Here is a 15,985-nt window from a genome sequence, read left to right as displayed (position 1 = left end):
ATGCTGGTTTTATATATGCTGAACAAAGTAAAGAAAAAACAAGAACATTTAAGCTCTCATTTTCTAGCCTTTATATTTCTAGAACAATGTGATGATTTTATCTGAATTCATTTAGGGAGAAAAACACAACCTTTGCCTCATTCTAAAACTAGTTGCACAGAAGTTGAGAGGAGGATGAATGGAAAGGGACAAAGTCAGTCTTGCAGTGAGAAAAACAGTTTGTCCCTAACTATGAGAACCCCAACAACTTTCTACAGTTAATTTTTCAGTTTGCAAGTTGCAAGCATAAAAAAAAAAAAAATAAAAAAAAAAAAAAAAAGAAAGAAAAAATACATTGTTTACTTGAAAAAGACAGGCCATACATTTCCCTAATGTACTACACATTCACATTTCTACTGCCAGAAAACACAGGCCATACTTTCTCTTTCAAACGCTGTTGTAAGATGACAAGTAGGCCCATGGTTCTTTCCTCCGCAATGATGACATGGTCATTTGCTGCTTTAAACCTCATTGAAATACATTCAATTCCAATGGGGCATAAAAGGCTGCAGACAGGGAGGGAAATGGGAGAACACTACAGTAGGACTGAGACCTCGGCTTGCAGTCCATGCTTATTAGAGAAGCAGAAAATACATAATTTAGGGAAAACAAAATCAGAAGCAGTAATTATTTACTTTGTTGTTTGCGTTAATGTGCATTTCAATGTGCACCACGGAAAAGCCAACTCTTTTTCAGTAGTGACACAGAAGGTTTCTTACCAGCTTTTAGAACTCTTCTCCTGGCATTACTGGGTGCAGAGCCCTGCTAATCTTTGGACTTCTGAGAACTGAACACGTACTTTTATATCTCAGAAGGTATATGGTAATAGTTAGTTCTCCATTTTATACTGAAGGAAAACTTGCTAAAAGGCTTGCCTGAAATCACAGAGCAAATCAGCATCAAATCCTGAGGCAGAACGCAAGAGCCTCGGCTCTCCGTCCTCACTTCCTCCTGAAAATACTGTGGGGAAAAGTCATATTCTCCAGATTGATTTTTTTTTATGTAATCATCTTATAGCCTGTCTTTTATATCTTTATGCTTATGTTTGTATCAGGAACTATAAACACTAAAAGGTAGTGCATGGTGCTGAAATAATAAATCCTTTCCACTAATTTTGGGACACAAAGAATCTTCTTTTATCTGGGTTGTAAATCAGTGGGGCAGGGAGGCAGGAGTTAAACAAACTATAGTAGTTCATAGTCTAACTATGAATGCTGTAGTTACAGAACTCATTACCACATGACTACTTAACGGACCAAATAACGTGCTAATCTAGAGTTACTATTTGTCATACTTAAGAAAAAGCAAAGAATAGCTGGGCAAACAGTCAATTTACAACCAGAGCGAAAGTAAAGTGCTGCCAAGAGACACTGGGACTTATCTTGCCCCTACTGAAATGAATGGAAATTTGGGCAAAACCTTCCCTAGCATTAAGCTGACTTAAGTTCACACATTTTGGCTCGATGCACACATTCACGAATGAATAAAAAACTTTGGGAAGGTAGATGTTGGAAAGAGAATATTGGCAAGTCCTTAACTATAGTAATAATTGCTGACATTGCTGTAGTCGCTCTGACTAAAAATATCCAATACAGTAACAAACCTAGTGAACCCATTCATTTATTCCTCTTTCACAAAGGCTATTTACATACATAGAGCAACTCAAAATATATTCTGTAGTCGTCATATTTACAGCACATCCCAGCCCAACAAACTGGCATCAAAACTATTTATTTAGGGAACTTCGTCCAGGTTAGAATCTTTCAAATCTGGCAATTATTTTTCATCTTGAGCATATGATGCTTACGACAGCAGTATGCTGGGCCCATGTTTGATAAATGTTAACGGTAAACAAGCTCAGGGCTCTTTAAAACATTACTTTTTGGTCCAAAAGCAACCTCATTACGGCTGTATTCACAACAGAGTTAAAAGTGAAAAAGCTGAAGGACAACTGCAGCAAATATAGCCATACTAATGAAAATCCTGGTTTATAAAGAGGATCCAAAGGTGTTTGCTAAAACGTAATTTGCAGTGCAAGCACATTTTTTCACTAACCTCCTCCAATTCTCTAACATCTTAAAATATGACCCATTTTGCAACCAGGGCTAAAATTCCGAGAAGTTCTGAAATAAAACCCGAGGAAAGCTGAGCAGCAGGGTTGCTCTCCATTTCAGCCAAATCCAAGCCAACGTTCCAGATTATATATATCATAACACAAATTATTTTTGTTGAAAAACCCCATCCAGCTTTTATGCAGGTCCATAAACGTTCCTGGTACTTTTATTAATTTGTCCATAACCATTGAAATAAAACTCTAGTGCTCTGAGATGCGATCTGTTCCAGGCTTGTAGTAAGTTCCTGTTAAACGTGTAAATGTTCAGCAGAAAGATATTTTTGCACGGAGACTGAAAATCAGCTGTGCCAGATACCTGAAACTTTGTTAGGGCGTTCAGTGGAAAATTTTATTTCGACATTATAAATAACCGTGGACTATTTTAAGTGACCTTAAACTGGTGCCCTCCAATAACTTATTTTCGTTTATCCTAATTAACTTTTTATTTTATTTTAGTAGGAAGAGAGGTGACTGTAAAACTTTTAGTAGGACTAATTAAAAGTGGAAAAGTATCTTCTTGTTTGAAATAAATCACGATTGTCACGCTTATATAGTATTTGGACAGAAGACAACCTCTTGCCTTCTTTCTAGCACCTTTGGAATGGCTCTAATGGAATGTATTTCCCCATCCAGCCAAAAGCGGGAGAAAGCCAAAAGAATCTATGGTCATAAACATTTTACGAAAATATTTGTGAAAAAATATGTTTTCTGTAATCAAACTATAGCAATTCAGAGCTTCTGAATATCCCAGTAATTGTCCTTTGGGAATGCCTGTGGCTACTTTGGGGGGAAAAAGCAGATCCCTATGGTTGTCAGAGAAGCAGGGAGAGCTCAGGAGGGGTTTGTGGTGTTAGCCACAGCGACTGCTTTTTCACAACGGGGTGGGAAACTTCCACAGGCCTTCCAACACTGGACCAGGAAAAGGAAAAAGAAAATTAAAAAAAAAAAAAAGGGGGAGGGGGAAGGGGGGGGTTAAGAAAAAAAAAAAGGCAAAAGAAAAAAAGAAAGAAAAATAGAGAAAATAGAAGAGGCGGACACAGGTTCCTGCGAGGCAGTGAGTCGGGGCAGTTACTCCCCGTTTTAACCGTGGGAAGGGCAGGGCAGAGCAGAGGGAGCAGGAACCCTGAGGCGGGACCCCCGGCTCCCGGCGCGTCGCGGAGGCGGCAGCCGCGGTGCGCGGAGCGAGAGCTCTCCCCTGTGACCGAACGTCAGATCTTTTCTTATTATTATTCTTTCAAATGAAATGCGGAAGGAGCCAGCGCTGCCGCCGGGCTGCTGCCCGTGCGCCCACCTTCCCCAGGGGGGATTGCTCTCGGAGGGGCTCTGATTGGAGGGGGGGGATGAAGGCGGCTGGGGTAGCGCCGGCGGAGGGCGCGAAGGCTCCGCGGAACGCGGAAACAGCTGCGATGTGTCTCTTGACCCACATCCCCTCCCCGTGCCCATGTCCCGGGGCAGTTCGCGGAGGGGCAAGCGGGACAAACCTGGCTTTTCGGCTGGGTCTGCGTGCCGGGGTTAGGGTTTGCAAAGGCGCCGTAAACCGGACACATTCCTTCCCCCCCCCACCACCCCGCCACAGACAGACACACCGCCCCGAGTCACACACAGGCGGCGAGCAAGGAGCACACACGCAGCGCCGACTTTTTACAAGAAGGTGGAAGTAGCAAGTCGAAGTAAAGCCTTAGAAATTAGAGGGAGGGTTGTGATAGGTCGTTATCTGCGCTGGGAGGCGTTTACACTTTTTTACTATTGGGTATGTAAATTGTTTTTAATAAGATCTGCCCTTTTTTTTTTTTTTTTTTTAAAGGGAGAAAACAAACCAGACTCCCTTCACCTTAGTAGTCTGAAGGGGGTTTTATAGCTTTCATTCATTCAAGGAAATAGTTTAGGCTTTAGACTACCGGAGACTTAGGAGAAAAAAAAAAAAAAAAAAAAAAAAAGAAAAAAAGTTTGGCACCAGATTATTTTTACTTTTTTTTTTTTTTTCAAACAAGATTTTTCATGCCTTTTTTTTTTTTTTTTTTTTTTTAACAACCAAGCCCCAAAGTGTTAATGGAAAAAACCCGGAGAGAAGCGGAGATCAGCGACTGTCCCCTGCTCCCCCCACTACCCGTCCCCGTCCCCCTCCTCGTGCGGGACAGCGACTCCAAGCGAGGTTTCTCCTCCTGGGGGGGTTGCACATTGTTGTATTTATTTTGAAGGCTGCACAAGTCTGAGGAGTGGAGCACCACGTGCTGCTGACTCTCATCAGCATAATGATCGCCTTACCCAGCGAGTCCTGTATATATAAACCACAAAAACCTAATCATTAGAAATCCCAGCCTCCAAAAACCACATTCAGGACAAAAAAACTCCGGGCTTTTTTTTTTTTTTTTTTCTTTCCCTTTTTTTTCCTTCGGCTCCTTCATCTTCCCCGACCTCAACTTCTTGGGACCCAAAAGAAGTTTGTTGGGTTTTGGTTGCTTTTTTTTTTTTATTTTAACCCGATTTTTCAGAAAGAAAAATCACTGAAACCGACACTTGAATGATTTTTTTTTTTTTTTTTTTTTTTTTTTTTTTTTATTTTTGCCGCTGTTGTTCATCAAGGGCGGAAAAAAAAAAAAAGGAAAGATTTTTGTTCGCCTCTTCAACGCAACGGACTTGGATCCAGCAAGCGTCTTCATTAAAAGGACTGGACTGAACTGAGGCTGCCTTTTCCCAGAATTTACTTGGTCATATATTAGAAATCAGCCTAAGGAGGGGTGTTTTGTTGGGTTTTTGTGTTTTGATTTTTCCAGCTATGCTCCCCGCTTTTTTCCCCCCGGGACTCTAAAAGTTCAACTTTTCTTAAGTCCTATCGTCCCAAAGGAACCGGCTAAAGCCTCCTTTTTAATTACTAGTCCTGTGACTTTCCTCTTCACCCAACAACACCAGTAACTTGCTTTCCTCGCCGAAATAGCTTCAGGAGCGATTATTTTTTCTGGGGAGGGGAGCCTTTTCCCAAGCCCCTTCCCGAGCTCCCGCTTCCCTCCGCTTCCTGAAGCCAAAGGCAATAAGCGGGGGAGCCCGGCGGCTCGTCGCCTCTGTCCCAGCGAGGCTTTTTGTTTGCTCTGTTCTCCGGTTTTTTTCCTTTTACTATTTATCCGGAGGAGGAAGATTTCTTCGCAGGAAAACGGGACGTTCCCCTGAGCACCCCCTCGCCGGGTTTGAGAGTTTCGCTCCTCTTCTTGCGGCAGCAGCAAGCCGGGAAGCTGAACCAGCTCCGAGTTTGACTTCTACCAAGACAACTTTTTGAAAATCCGAAAAGAGAGGGAAAAAAAAAAAGGAGAGGACGGGGAGGGAGGGGAAGAAAAAGAAAAGAAATTCAAGCACTTGAGGGAAGAAGCGGTGGCTAGAAGGAGGGAAAAGAGCAGAGACTCTGCAAGAAGGAAGGAAGGAAGGAGGAGGAGAAGCAGCAGCGTTTGCAGCTGGGCAGAAGCCGGGACCATGCAGTTCGCCGCCGGGCTTTGCTGAGAGGGGCAGCCTCGCACGCCGCGGCCAGACCCACTCTCTCGCTGCTGCAGGCGCCCGCCCTGGCATCACCCACCCCCCCCCCCGCCTCGTCCATCTTTCTTTAAAAAAAAACAAACAACAAAAGAAAAACAGACTGAGCTTTTTTTTTTTTTTTTCCCTCGTGCGTTTAATCCGGTTTTTTTTTCTTTTTTTCCGAGTGGGTTTTTTGACCCTCATCTTCACCCCTCCATTTTTTCATTCACCCCTTTTTTCGCTATATAGATATTTTTTACAACCCCCACCTCCCACTACACGCCTCCTCCAGCGATCCCCCGCTCCCCCCCATCCCCCCCCGCCCCCCAATTCGCTAACTTGTGGCTGTTGTGATGCGTATTCCCGTAGATCCCAGCACCAGCCGGAGGTTCAGCCCCCCCTCCAGCAGCCTGCAGCCCGGCAAGATGAGCGAAGTCAGCCCGGTCGTAGTAGCCCAGCAGCAGCAGCAGCAGCAACAGCAGCAAGAAGCGGCGGCCGCCGTGCCCAGGCTGCGCCCCCACGATAACCGCACCATGGTGGAGATCATCGCTGACCACCCCGCCGAGCTGGTCCGCACCGACAGCCCCAACTTCCTCTGCTCCGTGCTGCCCTCGCACTGGCGCTGCAACAAGACCCTCCCGGTGGCATTCAAGGTGAGACACCCCCTCCCGCCGCCGCCGCTGGCCGGGGATGCCTCCCCCCGTGCCGCGCCGCGCCGCGCTTCCTCCCGCGGAGCCGCCTCTGCCCTCGCCGGCCCGGGGGGGCCTTCTTGCCCTCCCACCCCGGCCTGCAAGGGCTTTTCTGCCCCCCAAGACTGCAGGGCCACTGTGTCCCCCCAACCTGCAATGACTCCTGTACCGCCTTCTCCATCCTTCACTGCTTCGTCGAGCCCCCTTATCTGGCAGTGCTTTCTGCGCCTCCCGGCCTGCAGAGGCTTCTGTTCCACACCCCCCTTAATGCCGCCTGTGCCCCCCTATCCTCCAATGCTTCCTGTGCTCCCCGGCCCGCAGGGGCTTCTGTGCCCCCCCCCGCCCCCCCCCAGTCTTCAAGGGCTTTTATTCCCCAACCTGCAATGCCTCCCGTGCCCCTCCTGTCCTTGCACACCCCCGGCCCGCAAGGGCGTCTCTGTCTCCCCCCCAACCCTCCTCGTCCTGCGGTGTTTCCTGTACCACCCGATCCTGCAATGCCTCACCGTGCTCCCTCAACCTACAATGTCTCATGTTACCCCCACGATCCTGCAATGTCCCCTATGCCTTCCCCCCCCGCCCCAAAAACACTTTTCTGTCCCCTTCATCCTGCAATGCTTCCCGTGCCCCCTCCGTCCTGCAGTGTCTCCAGTGCCCCACCGGCCCGCAGGAGCTTCTCTGCCCCCCAGTCCTGCAGTGCCTCCAGTACACACACAGCCCCCCCCCCCCCCAAAGTCTTGGAGTGGCTTCCGTATCCCGTCCATGTCCTGACGTGCCTCCATCGCCCCCCCAAGTAGCTTCTGTGCCCTCTGTCCCGCAGTACCTCCTGTGCTCCCGCTTCCTGCGAAGCGTTCTCGCTCCCCACTGCACTCCAGTGCCTCCTGTGCACCCCCCGCAGTGCCTGCCGTCCCCCTCCCAACTGTTGCAGTGCCTCCCGTGCCTCCCCCCCAGCTATGCTTCCTGTGCTCCCCTATGCCCTCTCTACCCCCATCGCCCGTGCAGCGGCTCCAGTTCCGTGCACCCCTTGCGCTTTCCCTCCTGCCCTGCCAGTTATCTCCGTCCTGCATTCCGGAGCCCGTTATCTCCATCACCGCGGGGCATTGCCGGCAAGGCCCTCCGCCGTACTGGGTGCCCTGTGCCTCCCTCATAGCACCCTTGGGGACACACCGTTATCCCCACAGACCCTGGCCTGTGCTTTCCATTGAAAAAACAGATAAATGATGCTTTCCCTCCCTGCGGAAGGGGGGATTCACCCATCGGCCGAAGCTCATTGTGGGGGTGCAAAGTGGGTGCTCCCCCCTGAGAAACCCAGGACCTCACCCTACCACCCCTCCCCACTGTCAGGGGTGGGACTGGGGGGTTTGAGGTGCTGAGGTTCGAAGGCCAGGCGGTTCGAAGGCCAGGCGGGGGGCACAGGGGTGGTAGAGGGGGCATCCCGGTCTGAGATGGAGCTGGGCAGGGGGAGTCGGGGCTCTTGGGAGGGCCTGGACGCCGTCACTTCTCCTGGTGGATGCGCAGGGAAGTGTCTGACCAGAAGACACTCTCCTTGGCAGGGCTGTTGCGTTTAAATAATAAATGCCACCCCAATCCGCACCAGGGATGCTGCTTTTAATTTTCTGTTTACATCCCCACGGCGTGCTAATGAGAGGAAAAGATCTTCCAAAAGAACTGTAGCAACAACAACAAGAATTGTGTGCTTTAAAGCAAGCCCTTGCCCTCCCCCAGCGATATTTGAAAGCTTTTGCCTGGAGTTTGATTTCCCGTTTAGGGAGAGTAGGGAGAAGGTGATGTCCTGGGTGTCCCAGAGCACCTGCCCCAACAGTGGGGTGGCCCTGCAAGGGGCTCGTCGCTACCATGCCCATTATGTGAGAAATAATGTGCCTGAAAATATCTCAGAAGGTGGAAGAGTTGGGAAACAGCTTCACCCAGTGCTTTCCCAGAACATCGCCTTGTTCTGATGTTTCCCAATCGCGAGCCGTGTTACCACGGCTGTTCAGCCACAAGAAATCATAGAATCCGTTAGATGAGTTAGTGTTGAAGTGACTGGCGATAAAGATGCAGCTTTGCTTCCAGAACGTTGCAGGGGTGCGGATGAGGGTTGGCTAAAGCATAGGGGAAGCAGCTTGGAGAGTCAGGAGTCACAGGAGGAACAAACCTTTTGCACGGGGCCTGCTTGTGCAGGTCATGGTGGTCAGGCTCAGTAGAAATGGCAGAAAGATGGGTTGTGTTGTGTGTTCGTGACTCGGTGTAGCACTCAAAGGCTCTCTAGGTGTGGATCACGGTGACTGATTCAGAGGGGCTGTGGGGTAAGGAGGAGGAGATTTGGAGAATGGTGATTGTCATTTAATTGAGCATTAGATTAAGTTGGTATTACCGTTACTCTTTATAGAAGGGATGAAGAAGATCTTATGTTATTGCATTCACATTGCAGTTTTCATTTGAAAGGTCTGAGCTTTCTCCTACCTTACAGCAATTCAAAGGATGCGGTCACAGTTCATTAGAATAAGGGAAAGATCTAAATATTAAGCTCGTTAGAGTATTATTACAATAGGAATACTTATGTGTGATAAAAGGATAGAAAAGTGATTAGTACATTTCCAAAGCTTTTTGTGTTCATATATATGTTTATATATAATATATGTTTATATATGTCTTATATTTAAGTCCTGTAGGTGATGGCTGACACGAAGGTGTAGATCTGTCCAACTTACTGGTACATCAGGAGTGCACCTTGCCCCTGGCACTCTTCGGCTGTGGGTGCATCTGTGTTTCCACAGATGCAATGCATACTTTTTACATGCCGAAGATACTTACTCCCTCATTTACTGGTAAATTAATTTGAAACTCAGTTGAATTAATTTTGAACATTTAAAAAAAATAATTTCATTTTTCTAAATGTAACTTGCATACGGCTGCCCGGTGCTTTTGCACCAGAGAAGCTGCATGAATCATACAGTGAAACACTTGACTGTGATAGAACAGAATGTGAATTATCTCTGGAAAGGAAAAAAAGACAGATTTGGGCTATAGAAATCTCAGCTAAACTGTAACTTGAAAGTAAAACAGCTCACAGACAACACACTTTTTGAAGTTTTATTGGCAATAAATAATATGATGATGATGATGTTTTGAGTGGTGTGTTAAGTGTGTCATAATTCTTTCTCGGAGGTCTCTAGTTAAAAAGCACTCTGGATATAGCACTGTTTTAATTTAGAAAAACAGATATAAATCATATGCAGGAGAGGAAGTGTGTTATAAACAGTGCTGGTTTGATTATAATTTTTTGAAATAATGTTGGCTTAGTATTAGATTGGATTTTAAGTATTAATATTTACACGCACTGGGGAGGGAGTCCCTGTTGAGTGTACTAGTAAGATTGTTAATGCGGACTGGTTTTATGGGGAAGAGTAGTAAGCATGTACCTATTAATTTAGCTCTATCTATTAATATTCCAGCATAAAATAAGTGGATATTGCGCACTCAGGTCCAAACCATATTCACATCTTAATCTTAATAGCCAGTGGTGCTTTATTTGAGTAGAGCTGTCAGGGTTTGCCCCTCTGTTTATGTGTCTGCCTGGGAGTTTTTACTGAAAGTCATAAAGACCCAAATTGCCACGTTAGATGTGACATGTGGCTTCTGTATGATGCAGAGGGTGACAGAGTCTTGGTGGACCTAAAGACAGGGTTTAAATAACGGACGTGAAGCCTAAAACCTCCCTCCAGTAGCGCCACAGTAGTTAAGTGTCTGTCAGCATTTCCACTCCAAACCCCAATTTTCAGAGTTTATAACTCAGCTGTTTTAAATAGCTTCAAGCTGAAACCTGCTGTATAAATTGCCAGCCCAGATGTATATTCTGAAACAAAAAGTAGTGCAAATCAGTTATTCTGTTTTAAGTTACAGAACATTAAAATATTTTTAATAGTATCAGATGCTCTTTTGGCAATCCCTGGAAAACGCGTTCTCAATACATGTGATTTTACATTCGGGGCAGTTTGAATTCACAGGAAAATTGTTGAAGTGATAGATATCAGTGTTTGAGAGGAATTATTTAACATGTATACTATTTTTTTTTCCGAAACAAGCATTTTACTTTGCAGAGGATCTTAGTACCTGCTGTTGTATGGTAGTTTTGCTTCGTGCTGAGAACTTCCGTCTTTAGGGTACATACTTTGGCCAGTTCAAATCCCACTGGACTGAAACTGGGCAAACAGGTTGCCTAACCAGATGAGAATTGTGTTATGCAAAAAAATACATAGTTATTTTCAACTTGTAAGAATCAGTTTGTGTGTATTTTGTGGCTTCATCTGACTTTGTCTACCTTTTTGAGCTTTAGTTACAAAAAGAAAAACAAATTCGAGCTTTAATCACCAAAATGTGAAGGTGGTTTAATGTGGAAAATGAAGATTTTGAAATAATAGAGATATTTATGTTTGAAGAATAGGTCAGGAATGGGCACTGTGGCTGCTTTTAATCTTTAGGTTTTTTGCACACATTCATTTCACAGTGCACTTGCAATCCTCTTTCAAAGAGTATGTAAATAATTCTGGATTGATACATGGTAGAAAATTACCAAATCAAGCTTTTTGCCAACAGTCTTTCAGTATGGAAAGTTACTTTTTAAAATTCTTAAAATGGTATTATTTCTGCAGGTTTCAAACTTGTTTTGCAAAGCTTTTTTTCTACCCAGTGCTATTACGTATGTGTGCAAGTCTTTCATGGCAAAAAAAGTACGAAATGATGAAAAAGACAAGAATTTTACTACTCCATGTAATAGGGGAGCTTCCCATGTAATAGGACTTTATTAGGTAAAGGTTTTATTTTCCTTTCTTATTTCAGTTTGTCTTTTCCTTCGGTGTTCTCATAATGAGAAGAATGATGATATTGCATCATACTGCATCCAAAAGCCAGTGCAGCTCAGTAGTGATGCAGTTCTTGGTTAGGTGCACCCAGCCCGATGACTCTGGCAGTGGCATGTGCAGCTTTAGGCTGATGCCTAAGCTAACAAATTGAACTAATATCATTGAGTGGAAAGGGTAGGGAAGAAAGCCCTGGAGAGCAACAGGGGGCAGGAGGGCATTTTAAGAGGCATTGTTCCCCCCTGCCCAGGTGTTGCAAGCTGAACCCATGCTGGGGAGACCGGGCTGAGATGGAGATGCGATGCTGCTGCCTGCTCAATGCTCTGGTTACCTAGAGAGAAAGAGGTGAGCTGAGGCTGCAGTCGTTCTGCTCCCTCTTCCGAGGCCCCTGGCAGGCTCACACTTCCTCCTGTGCTCTTGGCTTCTTTACATTTCTGAAGTTAATGTGATTTTTTTTTTTACTTTTTTTTGGTTCGTGAGATATAAAAAACACAGGTTGCAGCTCCCTGGGATGCCAGCGTGCATGGCAGCACTGTCCAGGGAGAACGTGGTCTATTGCACTCTGAGAAGAAAGTGTTCTATAAGTAGTCTGAAGCCCCATGCTTTTGAGTTTAAGCCAATACCCATGTATTAAAGGTTAGAGTCAGCTCTATCTAATCTGTTCAGCAGATTATTGTTTATTATTTGATTATTATTTATTATTCCTTACACCTCGCTTTGAAGCCGTGATACCTGGTTGCTGTCAGACCCAAGGCAGTGAGTTAGTGAGACCTCAGATCTTATCTACAACGGTGGTTCCTGTGTTTTTATGTTCAGGGATGTTCATGTCACTTTAAGGTAAAATCTTTGCTTCGTAGATGAGGACCTCACAGTAGTTTGTGGCAAAACTCAGTTTCCACTTTTGGGTGGTAATACCTGGTGTTTCATGGAAAAACAGAAAAGCACCAAGGTAGATCGTTTTTATACAGTATTTTAGCTTTGCTTTCTTTTTTCTCTTCAGTATTTCTCTCAAATAAGACAAGCTATGATTTTCAGTAATATAGCCTATTTTAAATATTTTCAGAGTTTATATGCCCTTGTAATTAGTTTTTATTGTCTTAGAGAAACACTGTACAGTGCACTGGGGTACTCTCCCTATATATTCAGAACTCCTCATTCTTTCCACTTAATTAATATTACAGTGCAACCTGCAATTATTAGTTTCAGTCAGGATCGTTTATGAGAAAGATGTTTCAAGCAGGGCTTCGGATAAAATATAATACGTATTTCAGACAACAGAAGAAATTACGCCAGATAATATAAAAAGTCATATCTGGCCATGTAAACTGGTAGAAACTTTAAGACTTCATGTCTCAAGGTAATATTTTTTTCCAAGTTCAAGCTCAGCCATGCAATATTTCTGAATCTCTTCTTGTTGCGGATGTATTTCCAGCATCGGTATTAGCTAGCTGGGCAAAAGGAAATAATTTTCTTGGTACTACTTTGTGACTTCTTTGCCCCATGTGAAGAACTGCGTACAAATTTCTTCATAGTAACTTAGTGTTCCCATTTCTTTTAACTTTTAAAAGTGAAAGTGCAGTAACACTGTAGGTATCCCTGGTGTTTTCAGATCAGAAGACAGTAGCAGTCTGCTCTGTGGCATTTATTAATCAGATGTTGGAGTGGCTACAGAACCACTGAAGCATGAAAGTGAGACTCTCAGCTAGCTGAAACATATAGGAGAAATACTTTGATATCTTCTGTTCACCCATCCTGGAATTTGAGGGAGGTATCAGCACTAACCACGTGTGACTCTTGCGAGTGCTATGAAAATTTACATGCCTGCAAGGAAATACAGCCTTTGTTTTATATTGCATCTGAAGAGTTTGAATTCCAGCCATCACGTCCTCCATCACAGCAACATGCTGGGTGGAGAGCTTTGTCTGCTAATGCCCCCAGTGCCATTCCTGGGATGGGTGGATGGAGGTTTCTCTCCAGCTTGAAGTCTCAGGAACTCCAGGGTCAAGGTGATGGTGCAACCAGGAGAGAGTAGAACCAAATATGGGTGATAAGGCTGCTAGTAGCGATTACTAACTTTCCATTTCTAATGCATTCCTGCGTATAATTTATGGATACAAGCCATGCCTCATGTTTTCTCACTGCTCACTGGTTGCTAAGAACAAAGTTGGCCTTTAGGAAGCATTAAACCATACACTCTACATAAGGATGCTGAATGTTTCTGAAGAAATGTAACAAAGAAGAAATTCCCCATTAGGCTATGAGAAAGGGAGACAATACAAGATGTTTCTGTCTTTGATGTGGCACTTTGTTCTGTGTTCAGCTAATACATGACTCTTCACCACAGTGAGCTTGAGAATCTGCCACAGAGCTTCATAATGAGCGTGGCAGCCTGCAAAGCTGGGATGAAGACACGTGTTTTCAAAGCGTTGCTTCACAAGTTGTGTTTGTCTTCCCATTTTAACAGGTAGTGGCCTTAGGAGAAGTGCCTGATGGGACAGTGGTCACTGTCATGGCTGGAAACGATGAGAACTACTCTGCAGAGCTGCGAAATGCTTCTGCCGTGATGAAGAACCAGGTGGCCAGATTTAATGACTTACGATTTGTGGGCAGAAGTGGAAGAGGTAGGCCACTGCATTCTCTGTGTCCATCATGAAGTAAAACCAATGTCTAGACACCACACTTACTTTGCAATGAAATAGTGAGTAGTCTGTAAATACATCGGTTTTGCCCTTTCATTTAGAGGGATGAATGCTTGTTTTATTTGCAAACTTAATCATTTTTGCAACTCAAACAAGTTGAGTTTTCCCTAAGTTTTTCTTAGTCCTCACATCTCTGCATGTGTTTATCAGATGCAGGTTTTAAGTACCTGCTTCCCTATTTTAATCCCACAGCACAGGTAGACAGAAGTGGGGTTATTTGTGATCTGGGTTATGTGGAGTCAGAGAGTGTATCTCAGGACATGGCAGTGAGAGATGGAGAATTCCCTTTAGCAGTAGAGCTGCTTCTGAAGTTGTAGAAGAGTTATAATTAAAGAAATTTTGCATATCACATGTACTATAGGTTATATTCTTTAAGGGCTTGCATCTTTAAAGGCTTACAGCTATTGGTGGACAGCTTTCTAGTGACTTCCCTGCCCTTTAAAATCATACTGCATATGACTTGCAAAAGTAAGTTCTACTTTTCTTTTTAGTAAACTGCTTGACTTTTTATTAATTGCTCGTAAGCTTGGGCTTGACCTAAATTTCACCTTTACTTTAAATGACAGGGTAACTAACTCTTTTTTTTTCTGAAGAGGTAGAGTGCTGTCATTTTCTTCCAGCTGTTTAGAAGCTTCCTATAATCTGGAAACTGCCCTGCACTCATGGAAATCCTTTGTAATCATTGCAAGTTTGCAAGAATTCCTTTTAAGAGTCTTGCGGCTGCTTTCAAATTTCAGGTAGTGATTGAAAGGGCAGCTTGAAGGAACCTGGCACTTCAGTTTTTGCTGCAGGAATCTTCAGAGGGGTTTGTTTTATCAGTCATTGTTCAATCAACATAATTTTTCGCTTATGTATTTGAAATAATTTTTCAGGTTTGGCTGTTTTGTTTTGTTTTGTTTTGTTTTAACTAGCCCTGCATAGGGCAAAACAAAGCAATAGAAAGCGAACAATTGTGCTAGAAAATCACCAATGAAACTGATTTTACAGTAATATTCTTTAGAAAGCAGTTGCAATTCATCTTAAGGAAGGAAAGAGTGTTTATCAAAAAAAAGCCCAAACACAGGAGAGAGGCCTAGATAGCCTAGATCAGTCAGCAGGCTTTTACAAGTGCTTTCTGAAAGTAAGACCATAAGCATGGTTCCCAGTGGCTATTTTTTATTTTAGTGACCTGGCCAAAAATTCTCTTTATCATTTTACAACTTAAAAAGTACTGATAATAAAGAATAACTTGAAAGACAGAATAACTATTGCACCAGTAATGCAATATAAATATGGAGTTCATTGCCCTTTGGGATAAGGTGTTGTCTATCTCTTCCATTTGTCTTACTTTCTTTAAAAAAACCAGTCTGCTTTATTTTTCTGCTGATGGATTAGGTTTGAAAGTTTTCTGGCTCCATCACTACTGCCGCCTTACAGTAAAAGTTCAGTATTGTATCAGTCTTCCAATAGTACTGAAAAAGAACTGAAATGTGATGTACTACTACCTCTGGTCTGTGAATTTCATTTGAAACCTATGATATATACTTTTTATAAAGCATAGGAAATGAAATTGAGGGCCTAAAGCCTCAGTAGATACGGCTACAGACACACATAAACACAAACCTCCTAAAATTTGTTTCCAGTACTTTAATTTATATTTGTACCTAGGAGACTTGGAATGGACTTTTTCTCTGATCAATCTGGGTAGAATCTATGGAAAAGTGATAGTGTACTTCTCAAACCCTCAACATATTTATTTAAGAGACTTCAAAGACAAACAAAGGGTGTGCACTGTTTTACTATATTGGCTTTCTGAGTTTTGGCTAGCTTCCCAAATAGCAATTTTTATATTAAAAAAAAAAGAAAAAAAAAAAAAAAGAAAAAAAAAAAAGGAAAAAAGAAAAGAAGGAAGAAAAAAGACTTAACTGCTTGCAGACTTTTCACGCATGGAAGATGAAGAAAGCTTCTTTTGATGAAGCGTAATTATGTCCAAACAGAGCTGACCCCCTCCCCCTATATTCCTTATGATCTTAACGGAAGAAAGTAGGGCTTTTCCTTTGAAGCAGTCGGGACTCAGTGAAGGATCTGAAGTGCTGCATTCTGCTGCCA

The 15,985-nt window shown here is 43.8% G+C and overlaps 1 protein-coding gene across 3 annotated transcripts in view; it reads left to right on the top strand.

The window, feature by feature from the left end:
* RUNX2 (RUNX family transcription factor 2) overlaps nucleotides 1-15,985 on the top strand; it is a gene marked incomplete at both ends in the record, with an annotated part of 224,263 nt that overhangs the window by 57,989 nt on the left and 150,289 nt on the right. For 2 of the 3 annotated variants that reach the window (XM_080616200.1, XM_080616199.1), the window contains 2 exons: nucleotides 6,023-6,306; nucleotides 13,663-13,819. In XM_080616200.1, coding sequence (XP_080472326.1) covers nucleotides 6,023-6,306; nucleotides 13,663-13,819 — 441 coding nt within the window. Of the gene's footprint in view, nucleotides 1-6,006; nucleotides 6,307-13,662; nucleotides 13,820-15,985 lie in introns of those variants that run through there. The other variant, XM_080616198.1, reaches the window with a different exon arrangement.

This window comes from Psittacula echo, assembly GCF_963264785.1.
Source record: "Psittacula echo genome assembly, chromosome: 4".
In the NCBI taxonomy this organism is placed as follows: domain Eukaryota; kingdom Metazoa; phylum Chordata; class Aves; order Psittaciformes; family Psittacidae; genus Psittacula; species Psittacula echo.
Note: the sequence above shows the minus strand (reverse complement) of the source record. Positions and strands in the feature narration are given on the sequence as shown.